This window comes from Ascaphus truei, chromosome 3 (assembly GCF_040206685.1).
Source record: "Ascaphus truei isolate aAscTru1 chromosome 3, aAscTru1.hap1, whole genome shotgun sequence".
NCBI classification, from domain to species: Eukaryota; Metazoa; Chordata; class Amphibia; order Anura; family Ascaphidae; genus Ascaphus; species Ascaphus truei.
The window spans coordinates 83,864,785-83,887,182 of NC_134485.1; the positions used below are offsets into that span (position 1 = coordinate 83,864,785).

General features: G+C 43.6%; 1 protein-coding gene across 2 annotated transcripts; it reads left to right on the plus strand.

The window, feature by feature from the left end:
* The first annotated feature begins 5,985 nt into the window (after nt 1-5,985).
* CIDEB (cell death inducing DFFA like effector b) lies at nt 5,986-17,919 on the plus strand. Of its 2 annotated transcripts, none has more exons than XM_075594431.1 (5): nt 5,986-6,140; nt 6,425-6,569; nt 7,679-7,834; nt 13,623-13,810; nt 17,270-17,919. In XM_075594431.1, the coding sequence occupies exons 1-5, from the start codon at nt 6,100-6,102 to the stop codon at nt 17,403-17,405; spliced, it is 666 nt and encodes a 221-aa protein (XP_075450546.1). In that variant the 5' UTR covers nt 5,986-6,099; the 3' UTR covers nt 17,406-17,919. The 2 variants fall into 2 exon arrangements, with proteins under 2 accessions (XP_075450546.1, XP_075450547.1); XM_075594432.1 differs by having other exon boundaries at nt 7,679-7,828.
* The last annotated feature ends 4,479 nt before the right edge of the window (nt 17,920-22,398 follow it).

The following is a 22,398-nucleotide window of genomic DNA, read 5'->3' on the forward strand; positions in this document are numbered from 1 at the left end:
GGGGTTGGGGTATGTTTAACATGTATTGGGGTGGTTGGGGTATGGTTTATATGTATTGGGGGGTTGGGGTATGTTTTATATGTATTGGGGGGGTTGGGGTATGTTTTATATGTATTGGGGGGTTGGGGTATTTTTTATATGTATTGGGGGGTTGGGGTATTTTTTTTATATGTATTGGGGGGGTTGGGGTATTTTTTATATGTATTGTGGGGGTTGGGGTATTTTTTATATGTATTTGGGGGGTTGGGGTATTTTTTTTATATGTATTGGGGGGTTGGAGTATTTTTTACATGTATTGGAGGGTTGGGGTATTTTTTATATGTTTTGGTGGGGTTGGGGTATATTTGTATATGTATTGGGGGGTTGGGGTATTTTTTATACGTATGGGGGGGTTGGGGTATTTTTTATATACTTATTGGGGGGTTGGGGTATATTTGTATACGTATTGGGGGGGTTGGGGTATATTTGTATATGTATTGGGGGGTTGGGATATATTTTGTTATATGTATTGGGGGGGTTGGGTACTTTTTATATGTATTGGGGCTGTGGGGGTATTTTAAAATGTATTGGGGGGTATTTTAATATGTTTTGGGAGGACGTGGGGGTATTTTTTATATGTATTGTGAGGGTCTCGCATATGTTAGCATTGTGTCCAGTATTTTTGGACATGCCACCTGGCAACCCTAGCCACCGTCCCCCGTCCCCCCCAGCCATCCTGCAGCCACTGGCCTAATGCCCCGCCCCCTTCCCCATAGCAACGTACCCCCTTCGCAGCCACCGGCCCTCCCGCTGCAACGCCCCGCCCCCAGTAGCAGCAACCGTCCCCCCCAGTAGCAGCCACCGCCCCTCCCCTCCTGTAGCAGCCACCGGCCCCCCTTTAGCAGCCACAGCCACCGGCCCCCCCAGTAGCAGCCACCGCCCCTCCTCCCCTGTAGCAGCCACCGGCCCCCCTTTAGCAGCCACAGCCACCGGCCCCCCCAGTAGAAGCCTCCGGCCCACCCCCCCTTCCCACTGCCTCCAGCCCTCCCACAGCCACCAGCCTACCCCACAGCCATCGGCCACCCGCAGCCACCGGGCCTGAGACCATCCACAAGGTAACTCTGATTTTTATTTATATTGGGGGTGTCTTTTTTATATGTATTGGGGGGTTGGGGGGAGGAATTTTTATATGTATTTGGGGGGTGGGGTGTATTTTTATATGTATTTGGGGGTGGGGGTGGGGGTGTATTTTTATATGTATTGGGGGGTTGGGGGTGTATTTTTATATGTATTGGGGGGGTGGGGTGTATTTTTATATGTATTGGGGGGGTGGGGTGTATTTTTATATGTATTGGGGGGTGTATTTTTATATGTATTGGTGGGTGGGGGGTATTTTTATATGTATTGGGGGGGTGGGGTGTATTTTTATATGTATTGGGGGGTTGTATTTTTATATGTATTTGGGGGTTGTATTTTTATATGTATTTGAGGGTTGTATTTTTATATGTATTTGGGGGGTGTATTTTTATATGTATTTGAGGGTTGTATTTTTATATGTATTGGGGGTTGTATTTTTATATGTATTTGAGGGTTGTATTTTTATATGTATTTGGGGGTTGTATTTTTATATGTATTTGAGGGTTGTATTTTTATATGTATTTGAGGGTTGTATTTTTATATGTATTTGGGGGTTGTATTTTTATATGTATTTGAGGGTTGTATTTTTATATGTATTTGGGAGGTGTATTTTTATATGTATTTGGGAGGTGGGGGTGTATTTTTATATGTATTGGGGGGGTGGGGGGTATTTTTATATGTATTGGGGGGTTGTATTTTTATATGTATTGGGGGGTTAAGTAAAAGTTGCGCGCTAAAAAAAAAATTCCGTGGTCGGTGCGCTATGGGTTGGGGGGGGGGGGGGGGCTGCTCCTTTCATTTGTCCTGGGCCCCATGATTTCTGTTGGTGGCCCTGATTTTAGTTGTGGCTTTATTCATGCTTATTAATGCAATTACTGTATGTCTTTATTTTCTGATCTTTCCCAATGCACGGCCCATGTGATTACACAAGGCAATTTGTTTGTAACTCACGTACTGTGCATGATTATAATGTTGCATTCGCTAATAAACGGAATGGATTTCATATCCTGGGGTGACCTCATTACTGTTAGTGCTCAGATATTACACTGCCCTCTGGTGGGCATTTCAAGGTTGTTCACTTGTGATCCCCACTGAAACGGAAAATGCAGAAATATGAAGCAATGATGCACGCATCCACCTAGCAATTAATCTGCACAAAGGTCTCATTCAAACAACATTATTTATCTTTCACAAATTAACTAATCCCTCAATCTGGCTGCTGCCTGTCCTAATGTCCTCCAAATCCTCCATACAGTAATACAAATCACAACATTACATAGTTACATAGCAGATGAAGTTGAAAAAAGACATATGTCCATCAAGTTTAACCTATACTAAATTTAGACGACAGAGGAAGGCAAACATAAAACCCAGTGACATATCATCCAATGATATCTCATAAGGGAGAAATAAATTCCTTCCTGACTACAAATACAGGCAATCAGATTACTCCCTGAATCAACATCTTTCTCATGTTTACTTATTTGGTATATCCCTGTATACCTTTCCTTTCTAAAAATAATGTCCAACCTTTTTTAGAAGATACCGATTGTATCTGCCATCCCAGTCTGCCCTTTCTGTAAAGAACCCTTTCCTTTGTTGCTAGTGAAATCTTCTTTCCTCCCACCTTAAAGGATGGCCCCGAGTCCTTTGTACTGCCCGTGGGATGAATAGTTCATTTGAAAGCCCCTTTATTGTCCCGGATATATTTGTATATAGTTATCATTTCCCCTCTTAGACGCCTCTTTTCTAATGTAAACAAATCTAATTTAGCCAGCCTCTCCCCATAAATCAGATTATTCATCCCCTTTATTAATTTGGTGGCTCTTCTCTGCACTTTCTCTAGTTCCATAATGTCTTTTCTACTGTAAGGAGTGGTGCCCATAATTGTACTCCATATTCAAGGTGTGGTCTGACTAATGCTTTATAAAGGGGTATAATTAGGTTTACTTCTTTTCCATCTATTGCCTGTTTAATGCAAGATAAGATCTTGTTTGACTTTGCAGCTACTGCATGACTTTTGGCACTATTGCTAAGCCTGCTGTCTACAAGCACTCCTAAATCCTTCTCCATCAAGGTTCTCCTAATTTATCTCCATTTAATTTGTAAATTGCCTGTTTATTCTCGCTTCCCAAATGCATAACCTTACATTTATCTGTATTAAACCTCATCTGTCCGCCGTTTTCCACCTTTACTTACCTTTCTTCACCGTTCGCGAGCAGGAGCACGCCACCGCTAAAGACAGCAACAACAGCAGCGTTCCTTTACAGCAGCATCCGGCAGTTCTACAGTTCAAGGGATGATGTGCACCGGCTGAATTAACCCCTCGATCACAAGATGCAGGTGAGGCTAGCAGTAGCTGGATCCGTGATTTACTCCTGGGCTCTGTCTAGATAGGGCTCCGGTGTATCTCTACCAGCCGTGCTATAAATGCCCCCCATCTAAGATAAGGGTTCACAATTGAATATTTGAAGGATTTATTGAATGTTTTATCGTGTTGCTGCGGTGGTTTCATACTGACTCTCTCCACTTGTCCACAATACCTGCAAGGTTGTAGCATCAGTCTTTTGGGGATATCCCTTATTTTTCCCACTTAAAACTTTAGCCCAACCCGAAAAAGTCCCATTTATGACAACTCTCTCTTGCCTATCCTTCAACCAGTTTTCAATACAAATATTTTTTACAGAGTCCAATATGCTTTATTTTGTACTCCAACCTCTTGTGTGTCACCTCTATCAGAAGCCTTTGCCAAATCTAAGTAGACCACATCAACTGCATTACCGTGGTCTAAATTCCTACTTGCCTCCTCAAAGAAACAACTAAGGTTAGTTTGGCATGATCTATCCTTCATAAATCCATGCTGACTATTACTAATAATTTTGTTTTCTATTAGGTATTCCTGAAAAAAATAAGCTATTTGTGAACAGTACTGATGTTTGCTGAAGCAGCTTATTGAAGACTCAGTATGTGCATAGAGTTATATATTTAAATTACATTTTTGGATTTGCATACATAAATGTCAACTTATCAAAGCATCAATTTTTCTCTACGTTTCACCATTATCTGGAAATGGTTTATACGGTATTAGGGAAGCAGTTGTTTCACCCAGGTCACGATGTGGCAAGGCACGTTGGAACACAATTGTGTCATCCCATTGCTTCCCTTTGCATCAGTCTATCGAGGTCTTTGCCCCAAGTTTTGCCCCTCGGGCATCAGCTTGAGATTTTGGGAATACATATGTGGCCAACGTTAATGTAACGTGTGAAACAGTGCGATAGCCAGGCCCCCGTCTTGTATGCGGCTGGCTCAAAAAAAAAGGGCCAGTTCTCCTGCTGGTGCATTGTACATGTCCCACTGCAGGGTGCTACGGCTTGCAATAATGCTTTCTACATCTACATGTGTTCATGATGTGTCTGTTAGATTGGGTGAAAGATACTGCATGTATGTCTGATGTCTGCGTGCGCGGGGGGCGAGGTGTGTGTTTCTGATGTCACCGAGAAACAGGCGGAGAGGATGTGCAAACAAAAAAGAATGGAACCGGAGGACGCTTCTATCTATAAAGTGACTTAACGGTGATAATAACCAATAAAGTGTATAATATATAAAAATATATATATAAATAAATACATATACGTGGATGTTTAACCTACACCCAAAAAGTGATTAGTGTAATAATATAAGTGAAATACAGGTATAAGTGAACAAATACAGCTGCTCTACGCCCTTGTAATGGACTGTCCAGGGCCAGTAGAGTCACATGTTGTCTTCCAGATAAGGAGAGGATGTGCCTCTGATGTCTTTGGGAGAAGAAATGAGGAGACAGATATGTGTTTATCATGTGTGTGGGAAGGGGATAAAAAGTATATGTTTCTGATATAATGTCTCAACAGAAGCAGGAGAGGTAGACATCACTGATGACACAACATATGGGGGATATTTAGTAAGGTCTTCATCTTCACTTCAAAACTGATGGATTACTGGGGCAACAAAAATGCACCAGATTTAACAATAGAGAAATTCACTGCTAAAGCTGCAGACCAAGCAATATCCTACATGTGTGTTTCTTTTTAAATAAATCAGTTCTGTACTATGAGAAAATACTTGAAGCATTTTTTTAAAACAACTCTGAATTACGTTTTTTATGTATTATAATGTAACAAACATTTTTTTTTCTATAGCAACCATTTACAAAGTCACACCCCCTTTCTCTTCTGAAACAAGCTCTGGCACACCCCTTTTTGAGCCCTGCCCTCTCTCAAGCAGTGCACCAATTGTATCTAGTGACTGCCTGGTCTCATGATCTTCCCAACAGAACTTTGCATCTTTGGTCCTCATCTGTTGGACTGACAGCCATTTAGTGAGCCCCCGAGCCGAATCTTCAATGATTGATCAAAGGAGAACAGATCGGCAACTAAGCAAATTACTTATCATTGTGTGGATTGTATTGATGCACATATTAAAGTGAAAAAAAACACAATTAAAAAAAAACGCAGCTTGGACTGTTGCTTTATAAAGTAATGGGTTTTTTTCTTTGATAAATCTGGTGCATAAAAGCGTACACATGGAGCAAGATAGGTGCAGAATTTGATACATCCATTATAATATATTGGCCTGCTAATCTCTCCTATTAACTCTCCCTAAATCACAAAGTGGTGCATAGTATCTTGAAAACGCCTCTGTTTTGCCCAGCTTTGCCCTAAAATTGCCTTGATACTGTACATTTCCCCATAGACATGATCTGAGAAGGAACAAGAAGAATGTGTCCCTATACACTTCGTCTCAGTATAAAGGGCCTACCAGACATCTGTGTGTGTCACTAAGTACTGAGATACCTGTGTCGAAATGTTATATCTGTTCCATGATATTGAACTTTGCTCCTGTGTTTGTGTGCTGAAAGGTTTCATAGTCCACACTTCCTTTCCCAGCTGAGGATTAGCTTTGATTGCAGGGACACACAGACGTGGCCTCTGCCAGCGGATTTCTATGGCGTTCATATCAAATCTTGCTCCCAGCGCTTTGCTCAGGTTGGTGTTCTGGTCTCAAAACCCTCATCTCTTAAGCGGTTAATGGGGGAAGGATGATGTAGCTGGGATGGGCCATTAAAAAGGGCTCCCAATATTTATGGATAGTTAAAGAATATCAATGGCCCAGTTAAAATGGAAGGAAGGCACTGCAGGAGTTTGACTATTGTGAGATAAATGTCTCTCGGTGGCTAAAGTGGGACCTGGATCTCAGTGACTAAGTGGGATCGCTCTTCCAAACCATGATAACTTGCCATTTGTATAATGTTGACTGTGGTAACTCGCAGGTCTGTCTCGTCTGTGAGCTCTGAGATAACCCGACGGGTAAAAACAGCCTCTTCACCACCGCAGAGGCCTTTCCGTGTTTGCAGCGATGACCGCAGCGTACGTAAAGGTGTGACAGCAGGGTCCCTGAGGGAGCTCATAGCAAAGGTAAGGCTGCAATAAACAGGGGGTTAACAGTGTTGTAATAGTTTATTTAGCTGTGTCAGTGGGTGGCACTGTGTTCCTGGCAGGCATATGACTATTTGTTGTTGTGTCACTAAGCGTGTCCCTCTGTGTGCCTCTGCATCCTATCACATGGTGGCTGCTTTGCTGATATCCAGCATTGTGGCCCCTATTTACTAAGTGCTGCTATTCAAATAATTCCATGAGACACCTTTCAGCACGAGAGAACACCTTAGGCTGCGTCCCCGCTAGCGCTGAGCTCGCTGAGCGGGCGTCACTTGGCGAGGTGACTTGCATTTATATATATATACATGCAAGTACCTGCTCACGTGATGCGCGCGTATGCGTGGGCACACACGCTCACTGGCGAACGGCGCTTAAGTAAACAAATTATGTAAACTTTCTAGCGCGCTCAGATTCCCCTGCAGCGTCCCCGTCCCCCGCGAGCGCTTGCGAAAATTTAAAGGACACCCGGCGCTCATGCTTGGAGCTCTCCAAGCACGAGCACGCTCAGCGCCAGCGGGGACAAAGCCTTAGAGACCATGGCCAGTAAGATGTCTGATGATGATGATGCTCTTTGAACATCATCTTGGGATGTTTCTGTTTGTGTCACAGTGTGTGTCCCCTTTGTATGTGCTTCATTATTATATGAAAGTCCAGCACGGCCCTTCGCACAATAACACTTCATACAATGCTGACATCTTGCTCCATTTATTACACAGAGAGATACATAAAGCACAATGTTTCAGGGGTCACAACCTTTCCTCAGCCCCTTAAAACATTGTGCTTCATGTATCTCTCTGCATAACAAATTGAGCCAGATGCTGGCATTGCTGTATTTCAATTGTTATTTCTTTATGTAACTGAAGAATCCCTACACAGACCCGACGGGCACCAACTTCTATAACTACTCCCTAATACTGAACAAAAGACAAAAAGGCCCAGTGCTACATCCACGTTGACAAATTATACTGTTTATCTTCTCAAGAGTGATTTAGTACTATCTATATGTAAAGATTCCAAAGGTGTGTGCAGGTTCTCACTGTCTTGTACATGTGCACCATATATGTCACAGTCACTGTGTTCCTTGTCAGGCTATGGATGCTCTTCTCCTGTCCGGCATTGTGTCCTTAGTGTTGGAGGAAGATGGGACGCTGGTGGACACGGAGGATTTTTTTGGCATGCTGGAGGATGGCTCAGTGATCATGGTCCTGGAGAAATGTCACAGTTGGAAACCTGCAAAGGTACCAGTGAGTGACAAAGCACCAGTACCAATCATTAACACATTTATATGCACCAATACATAAAGTAGCAGTGGCCATGGCAAGATATATTGAAGCATTGCTACAATGAGAGCGCTCATCTCTAGAACACTTTATGTGCCAAAGGAACATTTACAAAATGTTATACCTGGATCATAGCTACAAAACTGAGATGCAATAAAAACAGCGGCAGCCTTTTGGGAGGAAAAATCTAAGTGAAATCAATGGGATGTGTTCATTAATAATCCTGGTGCTGTTTTCTTTTCATAATAATAATATGTTCTTGTATAGTGCTGCTAGTTTTTACGTAGCGCTTTACAGAGACATTTTGCAGGCACAGGTCCCTGCCCCGTGGAGCTTACAATCGATGTTTTTGGTGTCTGAGGCACAGGGAGATGACACTGGGAATTGAACCAGGTTCCCCTGCTTCAAGCTTGGTGCCAGTCAGTGTCTTTACTCACTGAGCTACTCCCTCTCCCACCCAAATTGCACCCCGATTGCACCTCGATTGCCTTTGTTTTGTAGCTGGGTGACTTTTCTCAGTATCCTATTTAGGGGCTTCGGCTACAAACTCAGAATCGGCCGATCACGACGCGCTCAGTCAGAAACTCCTGTTCAAGTCAGCAGGAGTTTGCAGCCGATTGCAGTGTGATCGCTAGAGATGGGCGACTTTATTTTGTGGATTTGGATCTGCCGGTTCCTTTGATCTGCATGCAAATTTCTAGCATCACACATGATAAAGAGGACAATATATTGTTAATTCAAATGCAGCAACCTGGGGCAAAACTTGTTCAAAAATATCATATTTTATCAAAACTAATTTTTGTTTGATAAATTACTGTAGGTGCTTTTCTTTTGCACTAGTTGTGCCTCAGTTTTACAGCCAAGAGACTTTAATTCATAGCCCCTACCATCCCCTCTCTTCCCCACTGTAAACTTGCATGTCTGTTTAAGGCTGCGCTTATAGTGACGGCGATGCGACGTCGTGGCAAAACAAATGTATTGCCGCCGCTGGGTGCGCTTATAGTAAGCGCGGAGTGACGGGAGCGACGCTGGCGGCGCAAATTTTTGAAGCCGGTAAAATTTGTTTTTTCAGAGGCTGTTGCCACATGTGACAGCCTCTGAACCAATCAAAGACCTGGTCGCCCGCAACGTCGCCGGAAAGCGAATTACAACTATCGCTAGCGGCGACGGGTGACGTCATCCGTGGCGTCGCCGTCGCGCGCACTATAAGCGTGGCCTATTAGAGCGCTTCTGTAAAAGTACAGGCTGCATTAATGGCTTGTACAGCCAAGTCTGGGTTAGTGAAGTACATAGCTAGAAACCCACTAAAGCAGGGGCGCTCAACTCCAATCCTCAAGATCCCCCAACAGGTCAGGTTTTAAGGATATCCCTGCTTCAGCACAGATGGCTTTACTGAAGCAGGGTTATCCTGAAAACCTGACCTGTTGGGGGGTTCATGAGGACTGGAGTTGAGCCCCCTTGCACTAAAGGGTGACCCGTAATACTGGTGCAGTACCCAAAGTAACGGAGAGAAATTCTCTTCAAAAAACTATTTGATAATTCAGTTTGATTGAGTCATCAGTGTTATTACTGTAGGTACAGAAAAAAAGGTAATTGAGAGATACCTTGATACATTAAAGCAGCAAAACATGTGACATCTTATATGGGTTTTTTTTTTTTTAATAAATCAGTTCTGTATTAGATAATAGTGACTATTTTTTTGCTTGTTTTTATTTAACTCTTGATGCCATTTTGAATGAGTTTTAAAGCGTCCTTTAATTTCTATAGCAGGTTTTAACCCACCACCCCAGCAGTGCAACATTTTTGCAACCCCTTCCTGTTTGGAATAATTTGTTGCTAATGTTCCCAGCAGTTTGAGCTGTAAACTGTAACAATAGACAATGTTACCTTTGTAATACCAGGATGTATTGTAGCTGCTGAATTACACTGACTGAAGCAGCCATTATGTTAGGCACACAATCAGGATTTTTACAGACTTATAACAGGAGCACCAAACAATTGCCAACTTAGGTAAGAATATAGCGTTATATGTTTCCACGTGCTTTACATATACAAATAAGAAAACAAAAAAAGAAGGAATGTAGTATTTCTGCTTTAACGGCCACATCCCCAGAGCCCGGTTAAATCGGGGCGCATAACGTCACATTACCTAAAACAGTAACGGACGTTATTTTTACTGAGGTTAACACAAATCCACAAAGCGAATTATCCGCAAAAATAACAGACGTTGTATATCTCATTACTCAACACAATGTTATGCTACAATAATATCGCGTTATCTACCAATAACGTCACATTACGTACATGTTAGTCATTCAGATCTAGAAATATGGGTTTTGCTGGAGAGAGCAGGGAGAAGGTCTGGATGGGAGTAATTTAACCAGCGTAATGTTAGGTCCCTGCGTTAACCTTCACAGACGTTAGAGGATATGCTCTGTTAGGGAGAGCACCGCTTTGTCACTGACAGCCGATATACTTAACGCAACGCTGTTTCCAGGAGAAAACACAACTTAACATGTATATTCAAAGGCCACATATGTAATGTTAAGACATAACGTGACCGGAGATGGGTGACACGGTCAAAATGCGTTTCGCAGAATTTCCCGAGCTTTCCGTTCAAACTCCGTCCTGCCAGGTAAAATCCATCAGCGGATTGTTCCAGTTTCAGTCCGTGGGGTTTAATCCATAACCGCCATTGGATACTATCCGCTGTTGGATTATAAGAATCCAATCCGCGAATCCGGATGGGGGATTTTAAGAATCCAGTCCTCGGATCTGCAATCCGGTGGTGGATTTTAAGAATCCAGTCCTCGGATCTGCAATCCGGTGGTGGATTTTAAGAATCCAGTCCTCGGATCTGCAATCCGGTGGTGGATTTTAAAAATCCAATCCGTGGATTCAGCAATCCGTGCGCAGATTGCTGAGTCCTCGGATTGGATTCTTAAATTACGGTAATTAAAAAAAAATCCAGAAAATACGATTCGCCCTTTTTGAGACTGATTTGCGGAAATACACGGACCAAAGGAACCGACCGATCCCACGTGGATCCAAATCGGCAACAAAAAAAAAATTCACCCATCTCTAAACGTGACATTAACTTAGGTTAGCTCTGTGGATCTGTGCCTAAGAAGGTAATCTAGCAAAATATTCCTGTTGCACGAGTAGTACCAAATAGATGAATGAAAACAACATCTAATTCAAAGCAATAGGGTTTATTCTGGAAGACTTTGATAAATAACGCCAAAGCAGGTATACTGTATTTCATATGTGTTTTTGGACCGAGTAAATTACTTTGCTGTTTTATAATATCCCAGCAATTGTAAAGATGCTATGTTGCATGATATCTGTGTTTGCAGTCAGTTATGCAGGAAAATGTAATGCCGCACCAGGACAGAATGCACTTAGAGTACAGAAAGAAGAGATGGCTTGTCTTGATGTAACAATGATCCCTTAGGTTACATGTATATTTCCTGATAGCAGCTCAAGCCTTCCAGATTTGCGAATAAAAGTCCTGAGACTGCAAACCCTGGGACTGTACAAGTGCAAAAACCACATTCATTAAAGGGAAATAAGTGGTGCTTTTAATTGGAATATGTCCCTTAATCATTCTGGTGCTTTTTTTTTGTCCACGTTTTGTAGTGGGAAAACGTAAAAAAAAATATCCCGAAAAAAAGATAAGAAATTTAGTTTTTTTTATGGGGAGAACAAGCAGCAACACTTAAAAAAATAGCCTGGCTCATTGAATCATTATCACATAATTTACACATGAGTAAAACAGCACCACAAAAAAACAATCGTACTCGAGAAGGAGAAAACGTTGATCATATAAATTGTGGTGTTATGGAGACCATAGAGAACCTATATCCCAAACAGTATACACAATATGTTCAAAATGGTATCCAGCACTTAATGGAAATAAAGAAGAGATTGAAATCACTCGATGATGGTTAAGAAAATATGAAGTTGAATACATTTTCATAAACATCATTGAGTGATTTCAAGCTCTTCCTTATTTCCATTCAGTGCTTGATACCATTGTGTACATATTAAATCATTATCCATGTCCACTGTATGGCATCTAGTAGGATATCTTAAAGTAGCAGTTCCCCATAGCATGTTGTTTTCATTCCCAATTTTCTTAACCATGATGTAAATTTCAGCCCCCGGGGACCTCTGGATCACAATATACTTACTCAGGGCCGCAGATACCTTTCCCGGGACCTAGGACTAGAGTTTCCACTGCACCCCCCGCCCCACACCTCTCTCTCTCTCACACTCCCACCTCTCTCGACCACCTCTTCCACACCACCATCTCTCTCTCTCTAACACCATGACTCCTCTCTCTCCCACACCACCACCTCTCTCTCCCCCACTCCCACCTCTCTCTCCCACAGCTCTCTCCCCCCACACAAACTCAATAACCCCCCTCCACACTAAGCACCCCTCACTTTAATACACACATACAAAGCCCCCACCCCCACTTCACACAACCCCCCATCCCCCCCACCCCCAATACACACAACCCCACACACAATACAAACATTCTCCCCCACCCCTAATACACACAATCCCCCTCCCCCAACCCTCCAATATACACAATCCCCCAACCCCCAATACACACAATCCCCGACCACCCAATACCCACAACTCCACCTCCCCCACACCCAATACACACAACCCCTCTCCCCCACACCCAATTCACACAACCCCCTCCCCAACCCCAATACACACAATCCCCCAGCCCCAATAAACACAAACCCTCCACCCCAATACACATAACCCCCCTCCCCAATACACAATCCCCCCTCCGCCATTCTCTATACACGCAAACCCCCTCCCCTACCTCCTATAAACCCTGTCCCCCCACCTTAATACACACAACCCCCTACCTCCAATACACATAATAACACCTCCCTCCATCTCCAATACACACACAATAACCCCCTACACCCACATCCAATACACACACAATGCACCCCACTCCCAATACACAATAACACTCCCAATACAATAATACACACACACCTTACCTGGGAAGGAGGCCTCTGGTGCTGCGCCAATCTTACAGGCAGATACGGAAGTTGAGAAGGGCATCGAGGTGGGTCCAACTTCTGGCATGCAGGGTTTGGCTTATGCTGTAGGCTGGACCGGAGAGCAGCCCGCTGCAGAGGGGGAGAGCTGGGGCCCAGCAGCCAGGCCAGGACCTCTGGCCAGGCCCAACTTCCAGCGCCGGACGGACCCCATGCAGCGACCGGGCCCGGTCCAGTTGTCTTGGCGCTCCTGCTCTCTCGCTCTGTACGTACTAGCACGCTGGTGTCCCCTCCAGGGGGGAAAAATTGTGGTGTAAATCTTCTGTGTTATGCAGGCCATTAGGAAGCCGCAACATCATCTGTTGCGGTTTCCTATTGGCCCATATGATGCAAGAGATTTAAATACCAGAAGTACCGCCACTACTGGTAAATATCTCAGGTATCAGAGGGTCCCAAGGCTTAAAAACTGCAGGTTAGCTCCTGGGATCCCAATTCTCATCCTGGTAACTGGGGACAGGAGTCCCAGTGGAAGGACTGCATTTTTAATTTAAAGAAGATATGCATGAAGAAGTAGGAATAATAGTGAATGTAGTTGTATTCTGAACTTCCTTAGTAAAGAGACGATGGGGAGGATTTGTCAAAGTCTTCAGGCAGCCGTTACTTACCCCTCTAAATATGTGAGCTGAGTGTTCTTATGATTGTTCATCTGGTACTTGTCCCAGGGGGTGTTGTCTTACTCCCTGCAGAAGGAGAAGCCACGGAACAGCCGGGACATCGCAAGGATCACGTTCGATATATACAAGCTGAACCCGCGGGATCTGTTTGGGAGTCTGAATATTAAGGCCACATTCTACGGCCTGTTCTCCATGAGCGGTGACTTCCAATGTCTGGGCCCGAAGAAAGTGCTCAGGTTAGAAACATGTCCACACACTGTGCATTCCACTAGATGCAGTGGTTCTCGGTGACCATCAGTCACACCAGGTTTTAGGAAAAGCCAATGCACAGGTGAATGCACATATTTTGCATATAAATAGAATATTGGGCGGTTGCCTCAGAAACCTGTAGGAGAGGTTTGAGAACAACTACTCCAGAGGAAGAAGAAGTGTTGTGACATCACTTTAGTTTTTTTTAGGGGAATTGCTGCTTTATGAGTGTGTTTTACTAGCCCATTTTTACACTATCATGTCTCCTTTTCTCTTTGTTTTTCTGGCACGTATGAAACTGATTATATTATCAGAGCAAACAAGATTGATAATCACCTCCTTATTTTACATTCATCACTAACAAATAAAAACAAAGCAACATGACCTTAAAGACAATGATGCTGCTCCCCTCAAAACATACCAGTAAATAAAGTACACACACAAAAGGTCTGGAGGTTCAAATACAGAACACGGAAGTGCCAACCCTGCCAGAGTGCTCCACCCACTCGTAAACCCAATAGTGCTCAACCATGGCCCGCAAACTCCTCAAGCCAGCCACGGCACTGGCTCAGCCACTTAGATGACTCATCATAAGCCGCGAGCTGGGGCCCAGGTACCCAAAGCACAATGAGCCCTGCCCCTTCGCCAACAAATGCCACGACCAGGCATTACTGTATCTCTGAGCCCCGTCTGGCAAGGTTATCCAGCATTTACCTCCAAACCTGCCGCCATGGCAGAGGCAACATAACAAACCAATGTACACCCAAAATATGTATATATTCAACTTTTATTATATATATATTTCTTTTTAAACAAGTGTAGTCCCTTTACCCCCACTCTAAGTGAGATTAGGTCTGCTACGCCATTTGTACTGTGGTGTGGTGTGTACCTGTGAGGTGACAGGAGGGCTGAGCTCTTCCGCGGTGATGTGGTGAATCATCAGGACAGGTGTACAAGGTACCTTTGTTCATAGGTTGCAGCGCTTTCAGTCAGCTTGGATCCTCTGGATAGAAGTAGGATGGCTCAAACTGACACCTTCCTTTATCCCAAGACAGTAAATCACTCTGATAGATGTTTCCATGGTATTTATTGCATGTTCAGGATCTTACACCAGTGCATTCCTTTCCTTGCTTCCCCTAGTGAAGGTATCACTGATAGGGCTGGAGTCCCATACCAGGCCTTCTGCATAGTGTTCCTCCTTAGGCCTCCTAATGAGAACTATGGTAGCTGGCACTCACTCCACAGAGGGAGGAAAGAGACACACCCAATTTTGGGAAAGTGCCAGTATTTATACCCTGTGGTTTTGTTTGTAACCCTGCCCTATAACAGGCAGGTCTGGATACTGACAGGCCATTACATCCAGCATGTGACCCAACCAGTATCCACCCCTCAGGCTGACACTTTTTGGCTGTTGCTAGGCCCGCCCTTGGATACATCAAATGCATCTAAGGGCTGTTCTATAGTGGGCACGCTTGCTCTGCCGTGCGCGCGGCACTTATAATTGGCTGTGGTTAGTCAGCCTTTCAATAATAGGGCCGCGTGCACGGCAGTGAGCGTGGAGCCGATCGATCTATATTACGGGCCTAAGGCTGCAAAAGCACACAAGGCCTTTCTGAAGAATTAGCCCACCCACTACCTGCACCTAACAGGACTTACACTGGTAGGGCCCAGGAAAATAAGTAGCTGCCGGAGACTATGCTACACAAGTATAAAGCTCAAAACACAATAGCAACTTAAAACAAAATGGAAAAGGAGGGTTGGAAAACCTCAGTGTGGAACACAGAATGATTTCCCACCCCCAGCACAAGCCTTTATCACCTCCCCACTGCGCCAAAACAACCCACCCCATCCCCCCACCAGTGCGCATCACGACCTGACAAGGTAAGGAAAGAGGAGGAAGAGGGGAGAGGGAGCCTAGGTCTTAGCGACTTTTAGTGTTTCGAGAGGCGAATGTTCCAGAATCAACTTGTAACTGAGGAAACTCTTATCTAAAATATTATTTAGATAATAAATATGTCACCTTTCCAAACGCCATGGTGGCTTAGGAAAATAAATGATTTTATGCATCATAGCAGAAGTGCACAATTCTTTTTAACATGATGACAAAATGCTTTGCACCATTTTCTCAAAGGGAATATATATATATATATATATATATATATATATATATATATATATATATATAATGTACACATTATAATGACCGGTTTCCTATTCCACTACACTGTGCTCCATTTGTTTTAACCTATTAATGGCATTGAAAAATCTGCCAGGTCTGATGTGACCTAAACTTTACTGGCTAACCCCCTGCGCCAGGAAATTGTACTTTAATAGGGAAAAAGGTGTTGGAACCGAAGAAATAAAAAAATGATATATAAACTACGATAAGTCATTTAGATTTCGATAAATAATTGGGGTAGATAAAGGATGTTTCTATTAAAATTTAGTATTTCAGACCCTTATTAATACTCTAAGGCCCAGATCCACAAAGGGGGCCAAACTTTAGCTCACCACTACTGCTAGTCATATGAATGCTTGCGGAGGCGTGCTAAAGCTGGTCCCGCTTTTGTGGTCCTAAGCATCACTGCTGGGAGTAACGTGTTCCCTAAAAAAGTGACTGAGCTAAAAAAAATAAAAAAGGAGCTTTTTCCTAAGTAACCCCACAAACGCAGCCCTGGCGCCAGATGTAAGCAACATACAAACTCAAGGGAAAAAAAAGATGTAATTTGTTCAAGGTGCAGTCCCATAGTACGCTGGCCAAAAACAACATTTTGGACAGAGTTGAACAATCTTCTTGGCTTCCTCGAGCAAATCTAACAGCGATCCAATGAACAATTTGACGGTTTTGTTTATTTTGAAAGGTTGAACTATTCGCACCCTCTGAATACGGACATGTTTTCATTACCGTGTTTTCTTTCTCCTTATCCCACCCTGCCCTTTTCCGAGAGCCAATGTGTGTGTTGAACACACAGAGACATCCCCCACAAATTGAGTAGCCAGAGGAAATTAAACCCATTCCATGCCTTAGCTCACATGTTTATAAACTAACTTACAAAAATATTTAACCTCTTCAGAGCCCTAATGACGTACCTGGTACATCAAGCACCCTGGTATGCCACTAGCCCTATTGTAATTCCCACGCTTTATCCTGATAAAGGTTCTCTCATCTAACTATGTCAATAGAAGATAAAGAGACTTCGCTATAATCTTCCCATCGATGCTGGGATTCACTAAACACTGATGTGGGGTTTTGCACCCCAATTTAGCATCAACCCCCCCCCACCCCCTTTACTTGAATGCCAGTGAACAGTGTTTTGGGGTCCGATACCCCACATTCGAACATACTGAATCTCCTTCTAAATGTCCTTGAGCTTTCACATGTTTATCAGGAATGATGCTGGGAAGTCACATTAGTGTCTCCTATTTCTCTTATGTGTCCCCTGCAGGGAGTTCCTGAGGCTGCTCTCGGCAGCGCTGCAGGGGGTGGGACGGTTGATGCTCTCTGCCTCTGGAGTTCTGCGGCGACTAGTGGAGGGAGCAGACCACTGGCAGCCGAATAGAATCTACGAGTATGAGGGGTGATACGGCCCATGCTCTGCTCTCCATACTACAACACCCCATCAACTTTCCCTCGAAACTCTCTGATACCCATCCCTTGTATCCTCTGTCCTGTTTAACCTCTTTGGTACCAGAGGGGATTTTGCTGAACTTGTTCCCCTCTACCTTTCCCAGCCAAAAAAAAAGGGAAATTCTTTCTAAAAGAAAACGATGCTACAGTAATTGGACATTATGGGTCTCACGCAATTGTGGAGAAAGTTTGGAATGGCAGAGTTTTGGTTAGGAATCCAGAGCAGGTTTACATACAGTATAATATCAAATCAATTACATTTTTCTTTTGATAAATCTGGTGCAATTCATTCCTGTAGATTTATAGCTGGGAGCTTTTGACAAAGATTTAAACAAGCATAAACCATCCACCTTTTACTGAAATATTTGTTTTTTCTCCAGACTTCAGTGACTGGTGGAATCCCCTTTACATGATTTAGTGAAAAGGTCCAATATTCATTTAATACAAATAAACATGTTTATTATGCTATTTGTCTTTTTTTTTTTTGTAACACGTTAAAAGGACTGTTGTATTCACTTAAGTTTATTAATAATAATAATAATAATAATAACACACAATTAAGCCATGTTTTATCCCGTAAAGTGCATAGCATTAATTATAATGGGCGTTAGTGCTAAGGGTATGGAAATGATATGCAAAGAAAGTGTTTTCATCTCATATTCACTAAACTCTGGTAAGATTAACACAGGAAAATAATGTTACAGTATGTTACTTAAGTCATAGCTAAATCTGGCAGCTGGAACTTTTTCCTTTGTATACATAGGTACTTATTGCTAGACAGATGAGGAGTAACTTGGATGGTAGTTTATAAAGGGCAGCAAGTTGATTAACAATTGGTCAATCGGAATCAGGTTATCTGGTGTAAGCAGATACTGTACCTGTCTTTTTATCAGTACACTACCCATTAGGGCTATAGAGCATGCGTCCGTGTGGCTGCGCGTTCCTATGCGAATGCGCGTGCACGTGCCGCATGCTTTTCATGTAAATAGAGCCGGGAGCTGCAGGTAGTGTATATGTGTGTGTATGTGTGTGTGTATATGTGTGTGTATGTGTGAGTACATGTGTGTGCATGGGTTGTGTGAGTGAAAGTAAGATCTAGATAGATTTTTTAAAGAAAAAAAAAAGTTTAATAAATATTTATTTTTTTGTTTTACAATCCTTGACACACACACACACACACACACACACACACACACACACACACACACACACACACACACACACACACACACACACACACACACACACACACACACACACACACACACACACACACACTCACACACTCACACACACACTCTCACACACACACACACCCATCCATACACACACACTCTCACACACACACACACCCATCCATACACACACACACCCATCCATACACACACGCACACACACACACACACACACACCCATCCATATACACACACACACACACACACACATACACACATACACACACACACACACACACACAGTACACACATACACACATACACACACACACATACACACATATACATACATTTGAGCGCAGGCAGCGGCGCAAAAAGATGAATTTCTTCATTTTCGCCGCTGTCTGTCGGCTCCCCTCTCCCTGCCGTGCGCGTGCGGCCCTTCTATAGAAAGGCTGACTAACGTCAGCAACTAAAAATCCGCGCGCGCGCACGGCGTAGCACGCGGCCGGCACTATAGAACGTGCCTTATACAGTACATCAGAGAGGCTCAATATTTATACTCCATGACATAATAACTATAGCTGGTTAAAGATAACATACAACAAAAGACAACAATTCCCAGTGCTGCATCCAATATAACAAAAAATATCTAGTTTATTTAGTTATAAAATGTTTTACCAGGACGTAATACATTGAGAGTTACCTCTAGTTTTCAAGTGTGTCCTGGGCATAGAGTTATGATGATAAATAATGCATTGTTACAAATACATAGTTACATTAAGTGAACGGGTATAATTATATACAAGACATTGCATGCACAGTTAGAGATAATATGTATTATAGGCTTATGTAACAGTTACAGACCAGATTCAAAGGTGAGACAGCTTTACTTTTGAAAGCATTTAGACTGGTGGTGGCTGTGAGAGTCTCCAGTAGATTGTTCCAGTTTTGAGGTGCACGGTGTCATGGGAGAGGGGGTTTGGCCCGGTATTATAGGGGTTACACCCCATTTGGCCACTCCCTACTCTCATCTGGGAGGCGAGGGGTTAACTGGAATGATGTCCAGTACTGTAGTTATGCCCCTGCTTCAGCACCAACTGGGTATCCACCTGTGAATATGTATTGTTCCCATTCCAGTGTCTGCACCAACACCTAAACTGGGATCTATGCGGGAGGGAAAGGGTTAATGTTAAGGCTCCATTTTGCAGTCTCTCCATAGGTCGCCATTACAGCCCATGTAATCCCTATGGAGATTCCGCCGATTTGGGCCCATTCTCAGAGAAGACCTGCAGGTGGAGCCCGAGAGGAGGAGCAGCGGTTCCCCATTGTAAGTCAATGGAGCCATTCATTTCAATGGGGATTCCTCGACGCCGACCTCCAGGAATCAGTTGGCAGCCATCCAAACCGCAGACCGCAGAAGCGGATACAATATCTAAAAAAGAGCTTTAGATCACACTAGTTCAAGTTCAAATACAATTGGCGTGGGAAACTTAGGTTCTAGGGCACCCAGGAATAAAATTATTTTTGCCCCTAGACCCTAGGAACCCCCACACTCGACCACCACTGGGTCCAAGAATTAAGGACCCCCGTAAAGGGTCGCGCTCGCCATTGACTCTAATGGTAGTGGAGGTCCCATTGAATCCTATGGCGGCGCCGGCCCATGCATTTCCTATGGAGGTGCCGGCCATATTGATTCTAATGGAGGAAAGCCGCGTGGCTTTGAAACGGCTAAGTCCGAAAGTGTGTAAAGGTAAAACCCATATCCCCGGTTCTGTGAGTACCAGAGAGCTGGGATTTTGGTTGCATGTAGTCACTGCTCCGGCATGACTGCAGAGCAATTTCCAGCCCTCTCCAATCAACCAGCCGGAGTATGGGTAAATGTGAAAAATAAGTTTTTCCCATTGACTTCAATGGCAGAGTTTCTCCATTGAAAGCCTAAAGCAGCGGAGCCCAATGATTTCAATGAAAGAGTGAACTGCAGGGATTTATTTTAGCTTATAGCGGAGAATCCTGCATTAAAGTTAATTGGGGATTTTAACTTGTTTTTTGTATCTCCGGTTCTGAGGGTCGTGGGAGGCTGATATTTGGCCACTATGGCAAGGGTCCTCCGGCATGAGGACCTGGCAAATTTCAACCTGCTCAGACACACAGTACATATTATTTTAATATGTGTAGATATTAAAGAATGTATGTTATTTTGGCTCTGGTATAAAAGCCCGGGGAAGCCAGAGCCCATATGGTAGGCTCCCCCACCCTGTTTGTGTATGCTAGCACAAAGGAAAGCAGGACGTGGGTACTTGTGATAAGTGTTGTGTTTCACACCTTGAGACAAAAGTTTTCCTGTCCCAAGCAGACTGGGCGACGCCAGTCTTGTGGGAGGGGGGCTAGGGAAATGAGCCCCTGATTAGAATAATGCACACCCAGTGGGCAGGTATAACTTGGCCTCTCAAGTGAGGTGGTAAGGAGGGATTGGGTGCAGATAATTGTCATCCAATGCCTTGCACCTCCTGTTAGGGCATGGGGCTGAAACGCCATATAAACGAGTGTAAGCTCTATGCCCAGGGTCTTTCGTGATGTCTTCATTTGAACCTGTATTGCTGAATGAATTGCCAATCCTGTACCTGATTGCTTCATTGTCCAACCCTTAAGTAAGTGCTATTTCTTGTCTATTATTTGTATCATCTTGTGTGTTCTCCTTCTTTAAGGAATAAACTATATTTATTATATCTAAGTCGTGTTCAATGCAACCCAGATATTTGGTGTATATTATATCCTATCACATGTTACCATGACATACGGTAAGAGAAGGAGGAGCGACCGGATACTTTGCTGAACCTTGGGACCATGAACAGTCTTTTGGAGTCAGATCTCAGATAATAAGTGCTGCATGTGGTAGGGGTGAGGAGCTTGTTCAGATAGACGGGTAGTTTGCCCAGAAAGTATTTGAAGGCAAGACAGGAAAGATGAACTTTGTGCCTAGACTCAAGCGATGACCAATCTAGTACTTTGAGCATTTCGCAGTGATGTGTGTTGTAGTTGCATTGGAGAACAAACTGGCATATTGAATTGTAGAGGATATAAAGTTAGCATCTGCTGTGCGATACACTTTCTGACCAGAAGACTTAGGAGGATTTGTTCCTATAAAATACACCAAGTTTGGCATAGGTTTTGGATGTCAGGGTATCAATGTGCATCCCAAATGTTAAATGGGAGTCAAACCATATGCCCAAGTATTTAAAACTAGTAACAGGGTTAGGGTGGTATTAGCGTTGGTTCTGATCTGGAGCTCTAAATACTTAACTGTTTGTCTTCTCATAAGTAATAATTTTTTGTCATCTAGCATTGGGAATTTTTGTCTTTTGTTGTAAATTTTTGTCTTTTGTTGTAAATTTTTGTCTTTTGTTTGTCTTTTGTATAAATTTGGTCACACCCAATTGCACTCCCTTTGACACAAATATCTATATATATAAAACTGAAAGTGTTGTTTGTGCGTCCCTGTAGACAATTTGATTGGTCCGTCGGTCTGCCCGCCCTCCCACGGCTCTCATTGGCTAGTGTATCGCCCCCCGTGTGTCTGTGAACCCATACCTCCACCCGCCACCCCCTCAATCAATCTACCCCCGCCGCGCCTCAGCCAAACTCCTCACACGCCGGCTACCGCCTCACCCCCACCCGCCGCCCGACATCGCTCAGCCCCCCCAGCACAAACCCCGCAGCCTCCCACGTCTCTTCCACCCTCCGCCAGACATCGCTCAGCCCCCCCCCGCAC

What these genes read in the sequence shown, in the direction of transcription:
- CIDEB (XM_075594431.1), top strand. Translation starts at nt 6,100, where the DNA reads ATGGCGTTCATATCAAATCTTGCTCCCAGCGCTTTGCTCAG. An exon ending in GGAAACCTGCAAAGGTACCA is followed by an intron (nt 7,835 to 13,622) that starts GTGAGTGACAAA and finishes TACTTGTCCCAG; the next exon opens with GGGGTGTTGTCTTACTCCCT. An exon ending in GGCCCGAAGAAAGTGCTCAG is followed by an intron (nt 13,811 to 17,269) that starts GTTAGAAACATG and finishes TGTCCCCTGCAG; the next exon opens with GGAGTTCCTGAGGCTGCTCT.